Raw genomic sequence first — 25,433 nt, 5'->3', positions numbered from 1 at the left:
TAATTAAACGAAGCATTTTGTTTTTAATTTCTTAGCAGCAATAACTGTTAATGGCCAGAGAGAATGCATGAGCATGCCAGAATTGCTCAACTACCTAACAGCGTAAATAGAGTATTTTCTAGTAAAACAGTTTAATATAGGTATTTTACTGGGCACCGGGCTGGAAAGGTTTTTAAATAGATTGCTTAAAATTATTCTGAGAATTCTTTCACAGCCGCTGAAAGGTGCATATAACAATGGCTGGTAAATTGATGCCAACACGATGCACGCGAAGATTCTGCTTCATACTAATGACAAGTAATTCTCACATAACCTGTAAAGACACGGCGAAAGAATGCAAAAAATGACCGAGCAACTATGACAATTCAAGAATAGTATCTGAAACAGCGTTCACAAGGACGGTTTTAGATCACAAGGAAACTCGCAGGAAATAACAAACAATAACAGCGTCGAGAACGAAATTATAAAGGCTCCGTTTAGTTATTCGCAATTCACATGAATATGTGCTCCAACACACTCCGGCCTGCGATGGAAGCTTTCTGTCGTGTTGGGTGGAGCCGCTTTCTAGTTAGCCACCAATTGCTGATTCCGGATCGTGCAGGGGTAATTTTTCGGCAGAAGGCCTTTTGATTTTTATGCCAAGGAGGCTGCCCCCGCTAATGCAGAATACGGAAAACCAATTGAACTGGACCCAGTGGCAGCCTTTGGGAAGCTCGATGTAGACGTCTGTTCCGTTGTAGCTCCCGATCTCACCGACCCTGCAAACATAAAAAGCCATTTACACGTAAATCTGGAAACACTCCGCACCTGAGGTTAAAAAAGGAACTCTTACAGACTCTTCTCTCAACTGTGGAATTCTAGCCAAAACAAGTCTCAGGCTTCTCTGCCGTTTTTATATAACTGGCTTAGGCTGAAAATGTTTTCATAAAACACACAGCTAAACACGCACACACACCATTTTTAAACCTGTAACATTAACCTGCATAAATACGCGAGTTGAGAATATAGAGTTCTGCCTCTGCATATGCGAAGGTTATGCCGGTATGCATGATATCTCATAACCAGCACACGCTGTCATAACTACCTTCTACCACGGAAATATCCTTTGAAACTAGCATAGACTGGCCTGTAATCAAAACTACCTTATGAATCCGCAAACTTCAGATGACAGACGACCTCCGCAAACCTTCGAGCGCCTGAACTAGAAAGCGAAGGTTTACCCTATCACGACAACGCGATAAGCCTGAAGCTATCAAGTAAAGTCTGAGAGCGATTCTTGATGAGGGAAAGAATGTTAGAGACAAAGACATTTTGGATCAAGTTAAGGGTTTTATATTTAAGAATTCCACAAATATTAACAAGTACACAAAAATTAAGTGTCTGCAACCTACGACAAAATAATAAAGAAACATTTGTAAAGATATGTGCAGAAATCAGACAGCATTACTTCTTTGTTCTGCCGAGGTTCGTTCATTGAGGTCGTTTTCGCGAGATGATCGCAGGCTAGCCTGCCATATGAGATAAATGCTTCGTGCATAGATAAAATTATATGATGGCACAAAATTCTCTATGCCAAGATGGTTGTGTGAAAACATTAAAACCTATTTCGAAGAAGCATACTTTTTGTGGTATAGATGTCCGTTAGGAACACAGTGGCGAACCAACCTATAAATATACAAGCAAATGCATGCTATGTATGCGAAAAAATACAGCAAGAAAACAAAACGAGAAACAGCTGTATAACCCGCGCCACATGAGGCGCAAGGGGCAATGAGAAATTTTATTTCATCCTTTAGAACGCATAAAAAAGAAAGCTTGCGTCACAATGTATGTGAGCTATAATTGCAGATTCGATAAATCATATCATTGGGCTGCCTAATGATTCTGACGGCCTTCTATTTCTAAAAATAGCCTTTTATATGACGATGGCTATAGAACTGTTGCAATGACTACCATCGAGTGTACAGAACAAGACAGACGTTTATGAGTAATGGGGCTAGTGATGTCATCTTTTTAATCCGCGGAAACTTCCAGACCCTTAACAGGGAACCGAATGCCTTGGTAGACATGCATAGATGTAAAATGCCTTCGAAGCTACAGATGTTAAGAAGAAATCGAGGGCTCTGATAGTCAACGGCGATGGTAATTCTACCAGAATGCTAAAGAACTAGCGAACACTTTGTCCCACTTCGGGCAGAAACACGTTATTAAAATCCACGACCGCTTTTGCACTCTATGAAAAAGGTATTTGGCCTTCAATAATTCATAATGCAAGCACAAAAATGTCTAATTGGAGCAGTGGTGTTTTATCAGTCTTATGAAAATTAACAAGAGATAAAAGAGGAGTTCAATACAAGAAGAGGCATAAAGAGATCGACGTAAGTACCCGATCACGTCTGACCATGTATTCGAATCCGAAAGCTGCATATGTTTGCAATCAGAATACAAGACAGATAAGACAGTACTCCCTTGCTGGTGTAATATGAAGTTCGCCTCAACTGCATGCTCTTTTATAACTTTTGTCAACATAAGACTAAACCATTCTTCAACAAAAAAGCAGAAAGGTGAAGTTTGGAAAATAAATCAATATTGTTTTTGAAGCTGGTTCTTTTCTGCACATTCCTCAAAGCCGAATCATGTAAAAGAGTAATTACTATTCAGAAATAAGGTGTGTTCAATTTTTCTTACACTGATCATTAAACCAATAACACCATTACGGCAAAACAATACCAAAAGATTTTATAAATTTTAGATACATATATGCATATATAAAAGGCTTTATTAATAGAAGGCCGTTGGAGTCAATTAGCAGCCCAGTTATAGATGCAGCTTTAGCCCACGTACAGAGAGTCCAACGAGCAAGCATTTGTTCTTGAATGGTTTTGCTCGATTTGCTCTTTGGTTCAGCAAAACAACACCGGCACAAAATTTTGCAACATCTTAAACGTCTTTGTTCGGTTCGTCTTTAGGGCAATAGTAAACTGTTATGCTTTAATTGCGACAATGAGTATGCAAAAAGCAAAGTATTCAATTTATTGCTAGCACGAGGAAGAAGCGGGCAGAGCGCGTGCAGGCGCGCTTGCGCTAGGCCCGCAAACATTTCATTAAACGTCATCAAACGGTCATGGAATATCATTTCTCAGTTTTCTTTCTCCTGTGTTCACCAGCTTGCCGCCACGTAAATTTGGTTGGAGGTGCTGGGTAAGTCACCATCACCCCTCATGCTGGCCCGGAGCTTCGGCGCCCTGCTTCTTCTGGCGCAGTCGGCAGAACGTTAGTAGGCATCCTGTGGCTGATCCCCAGCTTGCCGGACCCTGCAAGACCTCGCCGTTTCTCCGCCCCGTCCTCCGTCAGACACGACGGAGAGACTGACCCGAGACGTCACCCACACGACCACAACACACTACGAGAGAACCGAAGGCCATGTGACCCGACTAACCGATGTGCAGACCAAAGACCCCACCACCCATGACGCTGATACACTCGCAGTCGTCACTCGTGCCCATGCCATGCGGTGCATGCCGGGGCCTTCACCATCGGGGCATGGCGACCTGTGGCCTTAAAGCGTCCTCGACCAGGTTTCATCCGAGAATCAACGTGGTGGCCAGCCGCCGTCTTCTTCCTTCTTCCTTTTTCTCTTCAGCCATCTGGTCACGCATATCGTCATGCCATGTACTCATCAACATCGACAAACTTCCTCGTCCGCGATCGGGACGATAACTCGGTTGCCCCGGATAATGTTATGGGCGAGGAAGAAGAGGGCAGTGGTGTGGGAAGCCGTGCTCTCGCTAGGCCCGCCAACATTTCACATCATCTCTCGGTGATCGAATATCATTTTTCTGTTCTCTTTCTCCTGTCGTCACCCACTTGCGGCACCGTAACAATATAATAAGGGATGGGATAAATTTAATTCAGATCACACTGGTCACACTGAGTTTGCCAGTAGCACTTGAGTGAACCATTTGACATTGTATGTCACAGCACACGCCGATGAAGTTGCAAATTCTACGCTTACTAAGAACCTTCATATATGATACGGCCATCACGTTAGGTACATTTTCAGTCACGATGAATGAAACATGCATCTAAAGCTTAAGTCATGTGATATCATTAAAACCAGAGAAATACCCAACGCGAATGAATAGTATTTGGTGGGAACGCAACAGGCACGGTCAATTGAGAAAATAAATAGCCCAAGTTGTTCCCTTTTAAGCACTACAAAACGTCTCCTGTAAAGCCTCTTAGAATAAGTACACTTAGTAAGGGTGAGTAGTCTCCTTACACCAGAGATTGTGAACGCTTAAGGTGCGCAATTATTCATGCAACATGCCAAAAGAAGCTACACATTGGGTTGTAAATTTCTGACAATGACTTTACGTAGCTGCGCTCCGATGAATATTTTATGGGTCTAAGATGCATGGATGTTACTACATCAGTACTATCCACATAAAACAAGGATAACTTCAAATAGGACTTGAGAGCTGTCTCAGCACATGCAGCATTGAGGACATCAGATTTGCAATAATTTTCATCGCTTCCAGTATCATATGATCTTCGATTTATGAAATGATTAACCACATCCTGGCTAAGACGAACTGTTTTGCCATAAAAAAACCAAGGTGGTCAAACTTTCCTGGAGCGCTCAACTACGGTGTCTCTCATAGCCTGAGTGACTTTGGAACGGTGAAACCCATAAGCAAAACCAAACGAAGCTTTGTTTACGCAAGACATAACGCTGGTTTTAAAATTTATTTTATTACTTCTTTCACTATGTAACAAATATGAACAGACCCTTGTGACCATTTTAGTAAACAGCCTAGCTTTTCTTTGTATTAGTAAAACTGCCAATTCCTCTACAAGAACGATTCATTGGAGGCGGTTAGATGTCTCTTTAGTGCGGTAAGTTAAATCCATTTCATACAACTCCTTCCACTCATTTCGTTCTTTTTTCTCTTTCTTACTATTTGCTCCTTTTATATTTTTATGCTCTTTTGGCAGGGGGGGTACGTTTTCTCCACAGTTGCGGCGTACACAAAAGCGGGAAGACCACGCGTTTTGACAACATTGCAGCCCGGATTTTTCTGTCTGTACAGCGGTCCTTTCTAAGCATGCATAGGGTATCCTCACTAATATATTACCAATCTTGCCTAAGCAAAATATTCAAGAGCACCGTTTCATACAGACAAATACGCCTTTTAGCTTTTCGCGCGTTCTCTATACACTTTTGCGGAGGGGTGTACGTGTCTAATTTGAAGTCTGCACACTATATCGACGCCCTTGGCTATATTAAAGTCTGTAGGGCTTTTTTGGCTCTAAATAATTATCTATTGACCTCACATCAATAAATTTTGAACATAGACACTCTTTTTCCACCTTCTACAACATACAGTCATTATTTTACTAAACAATCACTTTATTATTTTGCAATGATGGTGTGGCACCCTAAGCAGATGCTCAAATCCAGCTTTCACCCTACAACGTATTCCTTCATTACATTTCCCGTTACTTTTATGCCAAATTCCAATGACAATGAACACAGCTATGTCAAATACAATGGTGCAATTTTCCTTTCTAAGTTTCTCTGAACAATGTTCAAATTGTGGGAACTGCATCATACCAACAGTCGACATGTTGCCCCGTTGTGGGTCAAGCGATTGGAGCAAGCAAAGATGGACTTACTTGCCGCCGTCGTAAGTAAGGTACGTGAGTTCACCTGGAACAGGACGACTTGTTCTTGCCACTGCGAAGTATGCATCTGCGAAAGCACAGAAATGTTTTACTTGCCTGCTCTGCAAACAAAGTGCCTCTGATATACATTCTTGATCGCCCAAGCTTTTTGTGTTTCGAGATTGCACAATCTTGACAGGAGATTTCTAAAAATTGTATAATTATCAAATTTTAAAACACACGCTGCGAAACGTTTTCCAATGCTTATCTTTCTTCGTGCTCGACATTACTAATATACATGCTTAAGCAGTTCGTGACCTTAGAGCGATGCACGAAATGAACGTTTTCGCATTCCCAGCGCCTACTAGCTGCCATTAAAGGCAAACTAGCCTAATTCCTTAGCGGTCCTGCTCAAACTGAATGCAGTATATATTTGTGCCAATGTTCACAGCACCTGACTCTCATAAACCAATTGGCATAAACCTAAATGGCATTTTGCGCTAATATGTGAAACAGTTGCCGTATGAGAAGCTACGAGGGAAATGAGGCCGACTGAAGGCGTCATCATAAGTTGTGATTTTAACAATTTACCTTAACCACACTTCTCTTAAGATTGCCAGAAGCCAGAAATATCTGATTTACTCCCCTTTACGACCTTTTTTTCTCCTTATATCCAGCATAGTTCATATTGCTTTTCTTCAGTTGAAACTTTTTGAATAAGTCAGGCCGTCATTCATAATTACTGTTTGAGAAACGTCACTGAGATTTACTTGGTAACTCGAGTCACATTGATACTCCGCGATCTACGCAGCATGAAATGTTGAGCAGTGGATTCCCAGTAGTACAATCGTAAAAAATTCCCACTTATCAAAAACACCTTGTAATTTATTACAAAAACCGGAAAAATGAGCGGCTTTTCAAATTAATTCGGCTTATCCAATGAATAGGCGACATTCTTAGCGCTCACTTGCAATTTGAAAGTGTTCGCGGCGCACAGTACTACTCACGTGGACACTGGCCGGCGTACATGAAGCGCATGAGAATCATGGTGGCACTGTCGATGAGGACCACATCGTCAGCCCTGATGTTCGCATACTTAAATTCGGGCTTCCCCAGCCTCTGCCGCGATGGAAGACCAAAGCTGCTCTGTATCGGGACGGCGCCAAGATATGTCTGCATAAAGCATGAGCAGAAGGCCATATTTTGGGTGGCGTGTATTTCTTTGCACCAAACCAGCAGCGCACCACCCTGTGACGTTGTTCTTCAATGAAAGCAATTTTAAGATAAATTCTGAACCGCGCCAAAAATTATTGATCATTTTATTCGAACAGCTTCCAATTTTCCGCATACGTTTACATCAACACGCATAAATATGCGAAACTGTTCGTATTTTATTATGCATGCTATTAGGATTGTATCAAAAATTGCGAAACATATTCACAAGCGAATATTTTTACATAACTTATTGTGCTTATACAAATTTGAACTGTTCGTCTTACTTGTATCAGATTGGTTTCCGTTCAAAAGATTTCGCCAGCAATTCTAGTATTTGATATTGTCATTTTCTAGTTTCTCCTCAATCAAATATATAATGTCCCTACGAAATTCCCTCTCAACCCTACAAATATAGCTTAGAAATTTCGTTACTCCTTACCCTCCCCCGTGGTCTTTTCTAAAATAACGAAAATGAAGAAATGTTGACTGTAGTAACCGTAAAATCACATCACCGGTAGTAACATCAGTAATAAAGTTAACTGGATGATATTTTGTTTCCAATTCCTAATATTCACGTGCTCTTCGTTCCTCGCGTTGCTCCGAGGGTGCCGGTACTGCCAACTTTATCTCGCTCCCATGTAAAAAAAAACATAGATCTGATTGTGTCCGTAATATTGATGCGAAATTATTTGTCTCAATTCAGTTCACGCGTGCACAATTTGTTTTTATATACCTACACCCGCTTCCGCGAAGCGGGTCCTTCAATATGGATGGGAACAAACCTTACCTGGCACTATAATCTCTCCCAATTAAAAGAATGTTTGCTGGTACTACACAGCCAGTTAATTTTCCAGTAGCCATCCGTCTTAAAATATATTTTACATAAGTATCCCTGGTCACATACCAAACTTTTGCAACACGATGTTTCAACCGCACCACTGCAGACCTTTTATAACAATTATTTGTCGTCCAAAATAACCCTAAACTACATTTGGGTCCTGAGGCGCTTGACCCTAAGACTGTAAATAAAAATTAGTACATTTTTGAAAAGAAAATATTTTAGATGTTATTGTGACAAACATGCTCTCTGGTTTATTTCAGCGAAACAGATTTTTCGTTTACTCGTCAGCAACTTCTCTTGGAATTATCGGAGAAATGCTTGTCTAGAAATAAAATCAGCAAACCAAATCGTTCTAAATATGATTGTGGGAGTGTCTGGAAACTGAAAAGCAATAATATTTTTGTGCACAAATGAGCTGGCAATTTTCTATTTTAGGGAAGAAAATAGGTTCACGAAGATGAACTTTTTAAGATGGCAAACTATGCTTCCCATAGTGGTCAAACTAAATAAAATTTAAAGCTTTTCAAAAATAGTCAGAAGCTGCAAGATATTACTAGAGGTCACCATAGAGCTTAGTTAGTATTCAGCAAAAAGTTGAATGACAATTACCAGTGAAGCGGTGTTAGTGCAGAACGACCATTTTGTAATTTCTGACGCACTTGTTTCATTGGTCGTCTGAGAGGTGACCGCTTGGTGGGGCGTCGCATAGTAATCTTTTGGAGTACCTATGCAGACTTGCACACTGTACCTAGGTTCGATAGGGCCCATCAGTGATAGCCAACAAAGTTGTTGCTTAGAACGTAATCACAAAAGAACATGCTCCCCTTCTGAGCACCCAAAGGTGCACGAATGATGGCAGCTGATTTGCGCCAGCCATTTGCGTCAGCGTTGTCATATACGCTCCGTAGTATCACTCTCTAGTGACTCCCGAATAGCGGGTAACACTGGAAACACTGTCCCGTCGAAAGCTAAGGTTACTGCGCTTACTAAACTGCCGACAGAGAGCGTGAATGGTTTGGTTGGCATGGGGATACTCACATTGACGCTAGCTGAGTTGGTACTCCGAAAGAAACGTTTGCATGAAGTAACGTAATTTCACATGTCAAGTCAGTCAAAAGGTGCAAAATACGGAGTATTTAAAACGCCCCACAGTCTTTGACAAACACTTTTCATTTAACGTAAGCAATTAGGCTAGTTTGAGCGAATTGATGGTCACGAATGGAGAAAAGACAAAGACGAGGAAGAAAAGAAGCATTTTACAATCGCTTGTCAGCAACTCAATGTTTGTTAGTGAATAGAATCGGTTAAGAGCTTAAGAAGGCGAAAACAAGTGAAATAAGAAAATTGGAGTTGTAGGATGCTTCATAAGGGACTTTATAGAGACTGGGTGGCCAGCACTTTTAAAATTAAACCTCGAGAAAAGCAACCAACATCGGCACAAAAAATGCAACCACCGCCGAATAATATTGAAATGCAGGAGCTTAAGCTGTGTGGTTTCTATGTTGAATGCATTCATCGCCGGACAGGTGATGACGCGCTCTTTATACGCATTGCTTCACTTTCTTCTGAGAAACAAAGTGGAGTCCCTCTACTACCGCTTGTTCAGCAGCCATGGCCCCCGCTGATCTTCGACGAAATGGTTACCCTTTGCACCAAAGTAACGTCCTTCGGCGGCCACTGGTTCGCCTACCAGAAGGCCCTCCAAATGGTGCCGTAATTATGGTTTCGAGCAAAAAAGGTCGCCGCGGCGAGTCTGTCACACAGGCTGGGTACTAAGTTGACTAGTAATTCTCTGCTTCATATTGCCACCTGACGGTTCGAGGTAGCGCTTGAAAGACGAAGAAGTTGGAGACTCTCGCGCGCTTCGGCTAGCTAGGACTGTGGACTCTTGAGCTTGTGTCTGTGTTACCGTTTCCCGGGAACCTGTCTTGACTGTGTGTATCTGCCCTTATTGCCGATTCCCATAAATCCCTGTCTTCGTGACAGTTTTGGTGGAGCCGCTGGATAATTGTCCTCTCAATGTCGCACACCCCTCCGCGAACGAACGACACCGAGCTTTTGCCTGTGGACACGCCAGTTCATCGCGTCAGCCGGAGAAACCTGGGCCTTCCTCCCGAACACGGGCCCTTGGAGTCCACTTCAACAACGAGCCTCTGGCCAACCACGCAAAGCACTACGTCGGTCATGCAAGGTAGTCCCGTTTACTTTCAAAACCCCAGAGTGCCGAAATCGTTCCATGGCACTGCGCATGAAGACGCTGATGATTGGCTAACTCAGTTCGAACGAGTCGCATTCTTTAATCAGTGGGACGACAACTTAAAGCTACGGAACGCCATTTTCTGCCTGGAAGACCATGCTTTGACATGGTATGAGAACCGAGAAGGCACATTAACATCATGGCCTCAGTTTCGCCGTCTTATCATAGAGGCGTATGTAAGCCTCGATAGGCGCGAACAAGCAGAACGTGCTCTACAATCTCGGAAACAGATGCCAAACGAGTCCGTCATGATGTATGTTGAGGACATGACGAAACTATTTCGACGTGCGGATCTCAACATGTCTGAAGACAGAAAGCTGCGCCACCTGATGCATGGGGTTAAAGAACAGCTTTTTGCTGGTCTTGTACGTAGCCCACCGACTACACTTACCTCATTTTTAACAGAGGCAGTCACCATGAAAAAAGTCCTACACCAGCGCCGCTCGGCGGTCTACGACAGCTCAATCCTCGCTACGACTGCTGCCGAGCCTCTTACAGCTGCTGTAAGCAATGCTGAACACCTTCGAGATCTTATTCGTGCAATTGTACGCGAGGAACTGCAGAAAGTTTGTGGCACGTTCCAACCCAGGGGTGATTCTCTCGCACATATGATCCGCGAAGAGATTCAGCAAGTCACGCAGCCATCTCTGCATGTTGCTGAAGCTCAAAGTACCCCTGTTCCTGATTATTCTCGTCCGACTTACGCTGACATTCTCCGACGCCCAGTTCCCGTCCAAGGTCCGTTGTCTACGTTACCACCAACCCAGTGCATGCCCGTCCAGCAGCCAACACATTACATTCCTGCACAGCAGCCAACGCGGTACATGCGGCCACTGCGGTCAACATTCGACGAACGGACGTCTGGCGGACCCTCGGAGCCGCCGCCTTTGCTACCACTGTGGGAAACCTGGTCACATTTTCCGGTGGTGCCCTTATCGGGAACTCGGACCGGAGAGTTTTTACACCAATGCACCTAGACGCTCGTTCGGTCAACTACCTCGTGATATTGGAGACAACCTCGCACAAGAGAGCCTCTGGATGGTGCGCCGACAATCCAGGTCTCCATCCCCACGTCGGCAATCCCCTTCAACAACTGGTGACTTCCCGCGAGCACCGCCTGGTCGCTCGCCAAGCCCCCACCGGGAAAAATGAGTAGAGCGACCTCCGGGGGCGGGGCCGCTAAATGTCTGCACAAAGAAGTCCCCCCAATAAGAACAGTTATGGATTTTGGAGCAGATACGATAGCATTTGGTTCACGAGACCGGCTATCGCTGGACATTCCTGTATGCATCAATGGTCATAATGTCAGCGCTTTAGTGGATACCGGAGCAGACTTTTTGATTTTGAGTGGGAAACTGGCAGCGCACCTTAGGAAGGGTATGACACCATGGTGTAGCACGCAGATACGCATGGCTGAGGGGCATGTAATTACTCCCGTTGGACAGTGCACGGCTAGAATCCAGATTCGTACGTCAACGTTCGTTGTCAGCTGCGTCGTTCTCCGGGAATGTTCTCGTGATTTGATTCTCGGTGTGGATTTCCTGCGGGAATATGGCACCATCATCGATCTCCGACAGCGAACGGTCTCGTTCTCAACGGAGAAAGCGGCTGCCAGCCCCACCGATGGCCAGCGTACGTGCGCCCTACGAGTTTCAGCCGAGTGTGTTTAAGTGCCTCCCCGCTCCAGCGTGTTTGTGAGTGCTGTGTGCGACGGGCTTCGTGACGGGCCGATAATAGCTGAAGGCAACCGTTCGCTTTTATTTTCTCATGGCATCTGTGCAGCTCGAACCTTAATTATTCTCAGCAATGGTCACTCTGAGCTTCTCGTCACGAACTTCACGAATGCATCTCGCCACCTCTACCGCTCTACTGCCATCGCTTTCGGCGAACTGTTAAATGAAGTTTCTGAATGTTTTGCGTCTGACATTATTGATACCCCTAGTGTTCTAGACCACATCGATGTTAGCAGTGGCCTTTCTGTCTGTCAACAACGCGACATGCCTGCCTTACTGCTGGAGTACGCCCCGTGCTTTGCCTCATCATCGAAAGTCCGGCAAACTTCTATCACCAAGCATCGCATCTTAACGTCTGACTATGCCCGACCTATTCGACAGCAGCCGCACCGTATTTCGGCCAAAGAATGTGAGGCAATTCGGACACAAGTCCAGGAAATGCTTAATGATGATGTTATTCAGCCGTCTAAAAGCCCGTGGTCGTCGCCAGTCGTGTTAGTTAAGAAAAAGGATGGCACGCTGCGTTTTTGCGTTGATTACAGGAGAGTGAATGACGTCACAAAAAAGATGTATATCCGTTGCCCCGTATCGACGATTCACTCGATCGACTTCGCAACGCCAAGTTCTTTTCCTCCATTGATTTAAAAAGTGGTTATTGGCAGATAGAAGTGGATGAGCGCGATCGGGAAAAGACTGCCTTTGTGACACCCGATGGCTTATATGGATTTAAAGTATTGCCTTTCGATGGACACACAGAATGATGGACATCGTGCTTGCTGGTCTTAAATGGCGAACCTGTTTGGATTATTTGGACGACGTCATCGTGTTTTCAGAAACGTTTGAATAACATTTTAAGCTGCTGCGAACGGTATTGGACGCTCTTCGCTCGGCCGATTTGACACTCAAACCGGAAAAATGTCACTTTGGATATCAGCAGCTGACATTTCTCGGTCATGTGGTTAGCGCTGACGGTGTCCAGCCTGATCTTGATAAAACAGCCGCTGTCATGTGGTTATCGCTGACGGTGTCCAGCCTGATCTTGATAAAACAGCCGCTGTAGCCAATTTTCCCATCCCTACCACGAAGAACGCAGTCCGAGGTTTCTTGGGCCTGTGCGCGTACTATCGCCGTTTCATTGCCGATTTTGCCAAGATTGCAGAACCTTTGACGCGCCCGTATGTCTGGTCTTCCGAGCAGCAGGAGGCATTCACCGAGCTGCGCCAACGGCTGCACAACCCTTCCGTTCTTGCACACTTCGATGAGGATGCTGCCACCGAAATTCACATCGACGCCAGCAACGTCGGTCTGAGTGCTGTTCTGGCCTAGCACCAGCTAGGCGAGGAAAAAGTGATCGCTTATGCCAGCTGCAAACTTTGTCGGGCAGAATCAAACTATTCAACTTCTGAAAAGGAGTGTCTCGCCGTCGTTTGGGCCACAATAAAATTCCGACCTTACCTCTACGGCCGTGACAGACCATCATGCTTTGTGTTGGCTGGCTAGTCTTCGAGATCCATCAGGACGTCTTGCACGGTGGAGCCTTCGTATGCAGGAATTTGATTACTCTATCGTTTATAAATCCGGACGTAAACATGAAGATGCTGACACACTGTCTTGATCACCCGTGGATTTGGCCCATGACGGTACGGATGAAGACGCCCATTTTCTTGGCATTATCAGTTCCTCTGATTTAAAGGCCCGGCAACGGGCTGACCCAGATCTCAAAACTGTGATCGATCATCTGGAGGGTTTCGATTCTACAGTATCTCGACTGTTTGCTAAGAACTTGTCATCCTTCTGTACGCGCGACGGAATCCTCTACAAGAAAAGCGCCGGCAACAGTGACCGAGCCTATCTTCTAGTCATCCCTGCAGATCTCCGCGATGAAATCCTTCATGCTTGCCATGATGAACCCACCGCTGGACACTTGGGCTTTGCACGCACTCTTACGAGAGTGCGCCAGGCCTACTACTGGCCCAAACTTACCGCCACCGTTCATCGATATGTTAGAGGTTGCCGCGAGTGCCAGCGACGCAAGACACCGCCATTGAAGCCAGTGGGTTTCCTGCAGCCTATCCCCCACCGCTAGCACCATTCGACCAAATTGGTATGGACTTTCTTGGCCCTTTTCCTCTATCGTCAGCTGGCAATAAGTGGATTATCGTGGCTACAGAGTATCTGACACGTTACGCGGAAACTATGGCGGTGCCACGTGCAACATCCTTCGAAGTGGCACAATTTTTCATGACGCAGATTGTCCTCCGCCATGGCACCCCTTCATACGTCATCACTGGTCGTGGCAAGGCATTTACAGCGCGTCTTCTTGAAGAAGTTTTCCAACTAAGCCAGACACATCACCGAAAGACTAGTGCTTACCATCCTCAGTCTAATGGCCTTACTGAGCGGCTAAACAAAACAATAGCGGACATGCTCGCCGTGCATGTGGATGTCCAGCATAAAACATGGGACGAGATATCGCCTTATGTCACATTTGCATGTAACACGGCCGTCCAAGAAGCAACTCGATTCACTCCGTTTCGCCTAGTATACGGCCGTGATGTACAGACAATGCTCGACGCTATGCTGTCATGTGAGGCTGACGACCAGCTGCTTACCGCTGACGCAGAATTCACCAACTACGCTGAGGAAGCTCGCCAACTCGCCCGTAATCACATTACAAAACAGCAAGTAACAGATGCACGCCGATATAACGACCGCCATCGCTCTGTCGTGTTCCAGCCTGGTGACAACGTCTGGGTGTGGACACCTGTCCGGCGCGATAATATCATACCAACTCGCGTGCCACCAGTTCGAACATGTGCGCCAAATGTATGGGCCACAATTTTTACAGCAATGGTAGATCAAAGTGGCCCCTCACGGCACCCTTCCGGCCGGCATTTATGAGCGGAACTACAGGATAAGGGCTAACTGCTTGCCCTGTGGCCGCAAGCATGCGATGGGCGAAATTACAACGCGTTGTGGTGCTACCGTGAAGGGCACTTCTTATACCCGGAGGGCCACTGGGTGGCTTCTATCTTGGTTGGCACCACCTGACCCCGGTGCGCCTTAGGGTGGACGCCATCTTCGATTTCTAGAATGGCTAAGCATCATGGTGAACACTGCTTCGGGCTTAGAGACATTTCTAACTCAAGTCTTTGATTGTCACTTGATAAATCCTTCATCATGAATTCGAAGCCGCTGACAGTAGACAAAAGCCCCGAAACGTAAGCGCTTACACTCTAAACGTAAATACCAAGGCAGGATAAAATGTCATTCAGGAAACCTATTTCAGAAAGCGCTTCATAAACAGGTAACTATCCTGAGGGCATCACGGTTCTCTTTGGCTGTACTTTGAAGTCTATGCGAGACGCTTCCAGTCGCCTTAAAGCTGCACACTGCCACCAATAACTGCCAGCATCAAAAATGAAAGGGTACTCTATCCACATATATTATTATAACTTCACATTGCATTGGTTGAAAATGTAGATGTTGTGGTTGTTGATGTAACTTTGTCGTCCGCCATGCTTCCGTATGCAGTTGTCCAAAAATGTTTCCACGCAACACTTTGATCTCTCTTTAAATTATGTGGATCACGCATATATCGACATATATCTAGAATGATGAAAGCTTATAGTCTACAGACATCCGGCGACTTTCGGACATTGTTTCATCGGCCAAACTTTCCGGCGCCTAAATATGTGACTTACGGGGCATAAATTGTTTTATCCAAGACTGCTCTAAAGTTGCAACCCCCGTCGGAATTTCGAGCAGCCAGTACAACATAAGAGGTACACTCCTAAATTTTAAAATCACCGCTTCTTTTCACACACCAAATCCATTAGAGGTGTAGAATTTCAGACAGTAAGTGTGGCGTCGTGCGAACAGAATAAGTGATTACGAAGCATACAACCGTTTCTTGGCCCAGACAGAACCGAGCATTATTCAGCAGGTACGTGAGACCGCGAGTTATAAAGAGAAGCTGAGCACGAACCTCTACTTATAATAGCACAAGTCAGCAGATCTGAGAGCATCATTCCACTAACGCAAGGTGCAGGTATACACCCTGAATGCTGTAGGGGCTAGGTCGAACGGTCGCCCAAATGAGTGAGACCATATTTAATTGTATTTCTTGGAGATAAAAAGGCCGACTCGGAAGGAAATGGCGGCGATGAGAGAGAGTTAAAGGAGGCTGCTGTGAAAACTGGATAGGAAATCATTGGCATCATAAACACTCCTAAGTTAGTCCGCTTGAATGTCCAGAGTTAGGTTATAACAACTACGAATGTAGGAGATGTCTTACAAATACGAAATACATGAGTTTAGGTTGGCAGAGAAGTCAAATTTGAGGACCGCAGTTTTTGTGGTCTGGTTCGTCCGCGGGGAATTTTCACCAGTCAGAAAGAACGGTGCCAGGTAAAGCAGCTGGCGCGATAAAGTTTGTCACTCGCAGTGTCTGTTTGAGGAAGAAGGTTGCATGTCATTTTGGCTATCTTACTGCGGTGGCGATAGTGCACACTTATTCCATAGCTCTATTATTCCTTGACAAGCATAAGAGAAGAGACCCATGAAAAACAGAAAGTGCGATAATGTTGCTTGTCAAAATCTTGATGATCTCACATTTAATCAAGAATGTGTTTATGGAACATTCATGCTTTGGTTTGATTTGAGGGGTTTACCGTCCCAAAGAAACTAAGGCTATGAGAGACGCTGTAGTGGAGGACTCCGCGATTTCGACCACCTATGGTTCTTTAACGTGCACTGAGATCGCACCGCACACGGGCGCCTTGCTTTTCGTCGCCATCAAAAAGAGGCCGCCGAGGTACCGAGACTTGTGAATGGGACTGGCACTACCAGCGCTAGCACCGGGATTTTCCAAGAAAACTTAGATGTAAGGTACGGGCTACACAGTTGAACATTGCTGGCAGGCAGTTTAAAACGCCGCTTTATCAAAGCAAAGGGTTGTGTAGAACTGTGCCTTCCCTCTGGCCGCATTTTTGAATTAAAGGAATGGCAGCGGTAAGCGGACGTCAACGATTTGGAAGGTACAGAAAAAAGTGTGTTGCAAATTCTCAGGGTCGCAGCGAAGCACCAGAGCAAGTTGACTAGCGTGGCAGGCTTCTGATTCTGAACAGCCCGTGCCGTGCTTGCCCTCCGAGCACGCGCTGTACATCTTTATTTTCCTCTAACACGGGCTGGTAACACTGATCACAGCGCCTCCGCTTTATAGCATCGGCGGGCACTATAAGGCCCCCCGCCTAGACGGAACGGCGAAATGTACGCGCCGACGGGGCAGAGATGGGGGTGCCATGGCGGCAAGCAGGTCTGCAGATAAGCCGGAAACATCTGAGGGGACCTCCTGGGGAGGTGTCTCGAAGTACGCGGGTTTGAGGCAATCTAGAGAGACGACCTCTTCACGGCCATCCGGCAGTATTGTCGCTGACTTTGTCGTCCTGTTGAGAACGTGGTACGGGGCGTCGTATGAGGGGGTAAGAGGCGCCTTTACAGCGTCTCGCCTGAGAAACACATGCGTCGAGGAAGCAAGGTCTGGGTGCACACAGAAGGCTTGATGGGCAGATGAGCGAGGCGGCACTGGGCGCAGATGCTGAAGACAGTCTTGTAGGTGATGAAGTTATTGTAAGGGCTGGGACGAGGGAGCCGAAGGTATGAACAAGTCTCCGGGAAACCGCAGGGATATACCGAAGACGAGTTCCGCCGTCGAACCGCCAAGGTCACGACGCAGGACGACACGGAGGCCTAGGAGCACCATAGGGAGGTGGTCGACCCAGTGCTTGCGATCCAGGCGCGCAGTGAGGGCAGCCTTGAGCTGGCGATGGAGCCGCTCGACCATGCCGTTGGCACAGGGATGGTATGATGTGGTGAGGTAGTGTTTAGTGCCGAGTAGCCGTGTGAGCGAAGTGAAGAGGGCACATTCTAACTGGCGGCTGCGATCCGTGGTAACAATGCCGGGTCAGCCGAAGCGGGAAACCCACGCTGAAACGAAAGCTCTGGCAACTGCTTGCGAAGTAATGAACAGAATTTCCACGGCTTCAGGCCAACGGGTGAAGCCGTCAACCATCGTCCGAATATACTTGTAGCCCTGAGTGGGGGGAAGCGGTCCAACCAGGTCAAGGTGAATATGGTCAAAGCGCGATCCAGGAGGCAGTAAAGACTGAGGGGGAGTCATGGTATGGCATGTCACTTTGGCGGACTGGTAAGCAAGGCACGAGCGGGCCCACTGGCGAATGTCGGTGTTAATGTTCGGCCAGACGTACCGCTGGATAACGAGGCATTGCGTGGCTCGAATGCTAGGATGGCAGATGTCGTGGAGGGAATGGAAAATGGCACGACGAAAGGCCTCCAGGATGAACGGTCACGGTATAGCCCATGATATGTCGCACCAGAGCGATGCGGGTACAAATGGATGAGGCACGAGCTGCAGACCGAGGGCTCGGGGGTGCGCACGCAGGGCTTGCAGCTCAGGGTCTTCAAGCTGCGCCCGGGCCAGAGATTGTCAGTCCACAGCAGGTGAAGACACGCCGATGGTGGTAATGCTAGAAAGTGCGTCAGCTGTCTTGTTGTCGGTGCCTTTGATATGTCGAATATCGGTTGTGAACTCCGACATGTAGACCAGCTGACGAAGTTCACGGGCGACGTACGTCGAACAGTTCGCACGGAACACGTACACCAGAGGCTTATGGTCCGTAAGAACGTAAAATGGCTGGTCCTCGAAGAAATGGCGATAGTGGTGGATGATGGAGTAGATGGCGAGCAGCTCACGGCCAAATACGCTGGAGCTGGGTAGGCTGGAGCTTCCGAGAGGAAAAACCCAGTGGGTGCCACTCGGAGTCGATCTGCTTCTGGAGAACCGCACCAATGGCCACGCTAGAAGCATCCACCATGATGCGAGTGGGCGCAGAAGTCCTAGGGTGGATGAGGACGACAGAATCGATGAAGGCTTGTTTTGCTGCCGTGAAAGCGGCCTGAGCTTCTGGAGACCAGGAAATCGCGAAGGATGAGGACTTGGTGGTGCGGAGAAGGTCAGTTGGGGTGAAGAAGCTCGACGCAGTGCGGAATAAAGCGCCGTGAAAACTTCACTAGACCCAGGAACTCATGGAGCTCGCCTAGGGTAGTGGGTGCTAGAAAGTCCTTAACAGCCTGTACGTGAGAAGGCAATGGACGAATTCCCAGCGCCGAGATATGGTGGCCCAAGAACTCGAGCTCAGAAGAGCCGAAAACACAGTTCTGGGCATTGACGACCAAGCCAAACTCTTAGAGGCGTTGAACGAGTTCCCGCAGGTGACGCTCGTGATCCTGTGGAGAAGGACTCGCGACGAGGATGTCGTTGATGTAGGTAAATACCGCCGGGAGTCCACGTGTCACTCCAGCAATGAATCTTTGGAAAGTTTCAGCTGCTTTGCGTAGCCCAAATGGCATGCACACGTACTCAAGCAGTCTGAAGGGTGTAGTGATGGCCGTCTTCGGAATATCGGCCGGCTCAACAGGGATTTGTTGGTACGCCTTGATAAGGTCTACTTTACTAAAGATCTTGCAGCTTTCCAGATGTCCAGTGAAGTCTTGGATGTGTGGAAAGGGATAGCTGTCGTGGACCGTGTGAGTGTTGAGAGCCCGGTAGTCGCCGCACGGACGCCAGTCACCTGGTTCTTTCTTGGGCACCAGATGGAGTGGTGAGGCACAAGCGCTGGATGAAGGACGAATAATACCCAGCTGGAGCATGTGGTCGAATTCCAGTTTTGAAATAGCCAGACGCTCTCAGCGGAGGCGGCGCGGACGAGCTGCGACAGGTGGATCACGCGTGACATTGTGGTGGGTTGCACCATGCTTGGATGGCTGATGGAGATTACAAGGCCTCGTGACCTCGGAAAAGTCTGCGAGGACGTGGACGTGCGGGCATGACGGAATCAGTTCGGATGCCAGTGGAAGCAAAAGGCGATATAACGGCAGTGATGGAAAGGCGCGTTTTGCTGTCGCTGAGAGGATAGGAACGCATTCTGACGTCCAGATCAAAATGCGTCAGGAAGTCGGATGCGAGGATGGGTTGGTGTACATGAGCAACGATGAAGACCCATCGAAATGTGCGCCGCAGGCCAATGTCCAGAGTGAGGGATCGGAGACCGTACGTTGCGATGGAGGTTGAGTTGGCCGCACGGAAAATAGGCCCATGTGACTTGTAAACACGGTCGGCCTTGGAGTACGGCAGTACGCTGATTTCGGCACCAGTGTAGACGAGGAAGCGCATTCCAGAAATGCGGTCCATGACAATGAATAGGCGGCCAGGTTCAAGAGCGAGGTGACACGCGGCCGTCAGTGATCTTGCTCCGCGTTTCCAGACCAGTTGCATGGTGGAGTGCACTGGCGGGCGCGGTGCTGGAAAGATCGGTGATGCCAGTAGAGACGCGGACTGCGAGGAATGGACGAGTGCGGACCGCTCGACGAAGACGAACGACAGCGAGGTTTTGAGGAGACACCGTGCTGGGCATGAGAGGACGTCCTAAGGGCATTGATAGAAGCGGCCAGCTGATCGATCCGGACCTCTAACCGGGAAATGACGGAGGTCTGCGGTGGAGAAGAGAGGGTAGCGACGGAAGAAGAAGTGGCGTCGTGGACTCGATCAGCGAGCTGGGCGAGGCGGGCAAGGGTCAAATCCCCCGCAGCAGCCAAGATGAGGCGGGTGGACTGCGGCAAGCGTTGAAGGAAGAGCTGCCTCAACAGTGCGCCATTCGAGTCGGCGTTGCTTTCGCCCAGGAACTACCTCATGCTAGTGAGTAGCTGGGAGGGGCAGCGGTCTCCAAGCTCTTCGTAGGTGAGCAGCTGCTGGATTCACGCACTATCGGACACCGTGGTGCGGTCCAGAAGGCCCTGCTTTAGTCGCTGGCACGGGGCATCGCCCAATGGCCTAGCGATAATGTCCGCCACCTCTTGAGTCACTGCAGGAGGCCGGTTGGAAAGTAAATGACGAAACCGAGATTCCTCCGAGGTGATGTGGAGCAGATGGAAGATGGCTTCCACTTGGGAGAACCAAATCTCTGGACACTTGGGCCAGAATGTTGGTAGGCGGAGCTGGAGAGCTGCGACGTCCCGTTGGCGCAAGGTAGCGTCAGGCGGAAGGTCGCTTGAGGGCGGTAGGTTGCTGGGTTTTGCCATTGCTTAGGCCGGAGTCACCACTGTTGCGAATTTGCAGGATCGCAGCGGAGCACCAGAGAAAAATGACCAGCGTGGCAGGCTTCTCATTCTGAACAGCCCGCGCCGTGCTTGCGCTCCGAGCACGCGAATTACATCTTTATTTTCCTCTAACTCGGGGTGGTAACGCTGATCTCAGCGCCTCCGCTTTATAGCGTCGGCGAACGCTATAAATGTATTTCCCATGCTCGAATTTAAGAAGTAAAGTTGGTCAGCACAGATGATTTCAAGCTGCAGATTTTCTTCGTAGAAGGCCTTGGTGAACAAGTTCACACTACTGCATTAAGAAAGGGGAGATTCGTGGACACTTTGATATAATAAATTTGGCGTCATGACATGGAACGTATTACAACAGTGATTTAGCATTCGAAACAGTCGTCTCCAGGAGAGAGAAAAATGTACCGTAAAGTGTTGGGCGGAAGTGTAATCCGGCAAGCGAGATATCTTGGCCAAACAAAAATAGGGTGACTCACAGAGTGTTTAGGTTGGAAGGTCCAACGAAGAATGTCAGCGTACCAGTCAATGAGGACGAGGGCTGGCACGCCCTTTCTACGCCACGACTGCTGAATTGGCTAAGGAGTTACGCGAAGTCCCCATCAGGAGGGTATTCGTCGACGCTAGTGAAAATACATGAGCGCGACAACCAGCAAAAAAGTACAAGGGTTCAACGCTGCTGAACCAAATATTGAGCGAAAGCATTAGCTGCGGGTGACCGAGCGTTCTTCTTCTCTTTTTCTTCTTCCTCAGCCCACATATAAAGCCCCGCTTTAACCAAGCCGTTTAAACGTGCCTTAGTGGCCTATAGGGGTAGAGTGAAGGCTAGCAGGCTGATTCTGACATAAATGTCCCATGTGAAACGAGAGACCCAAGTTGGCAGCTCCTGCCAGCGCATCTGTCACGTGGGGTGTGACGTCATGCGCTATGCCATGGCAGCGACCGCGCTGCGCCGACCGCTTGAATTGGTAGCCCAGCTCTCATCCTAGTGTCACGTGGGGTGTGACGTCGCATCGTCACTTGGGTGCGACCGCGCTACGCCGACCACTTGAGTTGGTAGCCCAGCTCTCACCCCAGGGTCACGTGGGGTGTGACGTGACAGCGTTCCTTGGGTGCGGCAACGCGCAACGCTGAAGGTTCGAAACCTAGAGTAGTATTGCTTTCGCAATAATAATGAAAACGCACACAGTGCGCATGAGAAAATATTTGCAGGACCGCAATTAGCAACGCGAACTGTGATCACGAAGGTTGGGGTGTATTTTATTCAGGCGCCGGTGATGTGTAGAGTTAATTAAAACGGACAGTGTGGCGCCGGTATCAATTTAAGCACAAAACGCAGTGCTATTGAAAAAGGTACAGAGGAGGGTTTGTCTTATATGTTTAAGACGCTGTTTTGATGCTAGGTCAGCATGCAATGCAAGATGAGCTTCGGCTGTATGGAGGGACCTCTTCACGGGGCGGGTCCGGACGAAAGAAGAATCTGAGCTGCCTAGTTTTCAGAGTAGCTGACGTAGAATAGGAGACGGGATATATATTGAATGCTTAATCTCAGTATGCAAATAGACGTAAGTATAAGGTACAAGCCCTTTACGGAAAACGATACCACTATCAAGGAGAGTAGCTAGTCCAGGAACTAGCACTGGCTACTAGCACAGGCGGTTCTGTACAAGCGCCTGCATTGTCTACTATGCTGCGAGAGAGCATATTGATAAGAGAGTATTACTCATGGATAACTAATTACTGCGTGCGTAATTGATGCTCTCAACTTCGTGGCACGATCTTTTAGTAAGTAATATTATTGAATGCAGCGTACTGGTCAGCGCATGTTTCCAGCATTAAAAACAACGAAGGAGGGAGAGGGACAAGCAGCTAAAGCGAATGAAACATATTTTTCCTCTGGCGTGCGCGCCATCGATGCAAAAAAAAAATGGCAACGTCGGTAACGACACAGACTCTATAAATGTCTAGAACGATAGGACACAGTTGGCGGCCTCCTTACTCTCTATCTGAATTGTGCATTACGGCAGCTCTTATGAACGCTATGGATTGAACAACCCTCGGCTGTTTCCAGGCTTCTAGGGGTGTTTCGTGTTGTCTTAGCTGGCCTCGTTTTAGCAGCATAATTCAAGTTGTTGCAAACTATGAATTATGGTTGTTTTTACCGGATTTATCGACTCAGTACTGTAGCTATGCTGTGGCCGGAGTAGGTTCAACAATTGTAGAAGCATGGCATACCACTACAGCTATGTGCAGAGAACAACAGCATTGACTTCCTTTATTTGCCTCATTCATTGTTTTCAACAAAGCTTTCTTTTTCCAAATGTTTCAACAGTTATTGCCATTATCGGCCTGATTTCTTCCTTGTACCTCCTTTTGCTTTTTACGGTTTTGAACATCTGTTCTTTTTTCCTAACTCCAAGATGGAGAATCTCAGAGGCAAGATCTATCTGCAATTTGATAAACATTGGTTGCGGGAAATGCGCTACTCACCTTTGCTTTACTGCTGTAGATCCCCAGATTTCGATACGAAGTGATCTTGCGTGGTAGTCGCAGGTATACCGTTTTGCTGTTGTAGGCCTTGAGGGTATCGTAGCTGCAAGGGGCCGCAAGGAGAAAAAACTCAGCCATTGGGTGTCAACTCATCAGCATTGAAATGCACTACTATTGCTCGCACAGGAGTCTTTGGAAGCACCGATAAAACACGAAAAGTTTCTTCGAAGTTCTGATGGAGCTAGTATTGAGGAAGCTGAGAGTATATTTTTTTGGCGAAAGCTTTCTATTTTTCAAAGAGGCATGTTGACTGCACGGAAGTTACGCGCGAAACTTTATGAGAATTGTGGTGGTGGTGCTATCTCCCGACTGTGCCAGGATAAGCGGCGATCAGGATTTGTACGAGAGTAATAGAAAGAATAGACAGGCAACCAGTTTCCTAAGCTCCACTGTCACTTACGATGCTGTCTCGTCTTGACGGATGAACAAGGTCACCCACTAAGAGGCTGTACTAGCCTATATCTCCTTATAATTGATAAATATTACTGAACACAACAAAACACGGTATTTGGTGTCACGAGCGCGAACCACAAAAACCGACGTAAGTGAGGCTTACCAAAATAATTTTCCCGCCGCACAGATCATTAATAGATACAGATGGTTGGTTAAACTTAGGCGAATTGTTTTAGGATGTCTGTTAAAATGCATTCTAGATCACGTGTCAAGAAAATATTTCAAATAACCCGCATAGATGTGCGTTCGCAGGCAGTAAATTACACCCTCCACTCCACTCCATTCGAGGACCGAAATCCGCTTTGTGCTTCCCCGAATATGCAGAGGTTCTTGTTGAGTCCGACATGCCATCACGGACTATGCTTTCTCTCCCCGGTACTGTTGCTTCATTGATGCAAAGCAGAATATTGAAATCCTCGGATAAAACAGTAATAACAATACTGAAATCGCGAAGAAAGGCAGAGGACCAACATCATAATTTCGAATATAAATACGCCGATGCAAGAGACGAAGACCAATCGTTATCACCTGCCCCTTACGAGATTCAATTCAAATTCAAATTCAGATCCTTTCAGCCCCTTTTGCATCAATACTGGGGGTCAAAACGGCTTGATGAGGTCTACGACCCCATGCACTTGACATAGGCCTACAGAAAAACCATGTATAAACCATGACCTTACACTTTCCCACCTACACTTACACAGTAAAGAACTTACGGTTTCTAATTAGGTAGGAAATAAAAGAAAGAGAAACAAACAAAATGAAAATATATTAAAGATATGAAGAACAAAAAGAAAGAAGAAACATAGGTCAATGCGGAGAAATCAGCTTGGAAAACGGCATTAATAACTGAGACGAAGAAAACGTAGCATTTGCTTTCTATAGTTGGTGCGAGTACGCGAAACGTCCTATTATTGCAACATGCGAGTGTTACGTGCCCTTATTCCTTTTTTTTAGATAGAAAACAATACTAAAAATAGTCATTACGCTTAGTGCCTTTTTTATACCGCTTAAGAAATTTCATGTTATGGTGGTCCGGTACTGAGGGCAAACCGAGGTCGTTATAGAGGGGTTCTGTGTGACAAGCCTGTGGAGAGTTGCACGAATCGCGTTCTTTTGAATTTATGACGATTTTTAATGTTGGCGAAAGTAGTTGCTGTCCACAGCGAATTGCAATATTTCATGTAGGGCATGGAAAAACTTCTGTAAATGACGAGTTTAATGCTACTTGATAAATAAAACTAATTTTTTGAGGATGCCACGCTTGCGCGGCAATCTGGCTCGAATAAATTTAATGCGTGTTCAGGTCATATGTTCTTCAATGAGTACGCCATGATATTTCATTTGAGAGACAATTTCAATTTTTAATGTTCCGTTTTCAGTAGTAAAATATTGTCTATTTTGAGGTTTTTTTGGTCGGAACATCACGATTTTTATTTTAGTTGTATTAATTGCAAGAGTGTTTGCAATGGTTCATAAAGAAAGCCTTCCTAACCCAATATTGGCATCGTTAACACCGTCAGCAGGG

General features: G+C 46.8%; 1 protein-coding gene across 1 annotated transcript in view; it reads right to left on the bottom strand.

Moving 5' to 3' along the window:
• Positions 1-304: 304 nt before the first annotated feature.
• Positions 305-25,433, bottom strand: part of LOC146176924 (protein Skeletor, isoforms B/C-like) — a 34,945-nt gene continuing 9,816 nt past the window's right edge. Inside the window, exons 4-8 of the mRNA XM_084581424.1 lie at positions 23,393-23,495; positions 6,675-6,840; positions 5,680-5,755; positions 671-758; positions 305-313 (exon numbers count right to left, since the gene is read on the bottom strand). Of these exons, the coding sequence (XP_084437550.1) occupies positions 305-313; positions 671-758; positions 5,680-5,755; positions 6,675-6,840; positions 23,393-23,495 (442 nt within the window). The remainder of the gene's footprint in view (positions 314-670; positions 759-5,679; positions 5,756-6,674; positions 6,841-23,392; positions 23,496-25,433) is intronic.

This window comes from Amblyomma maculatum, chromosome 10 (assembly GCF_055883805.1).
Source record: "Amblyomma maculatum isolate TAMU_Amacu chromosome 10, ASM5588380v1, whole genome shotgun sequence".
Taxonomy (NCBI): domain Eukaryota; kingdom Metazoa; phylum Arthropoda; class Arachnida; order Ixodida; family Ixodidae; genus Amblyomma; species Amblyomma maculatum.
Note: the sequence above shows the minus strand (reverse complement) of the source record. Positions and strands in the feature narration are given on the sequence as shown.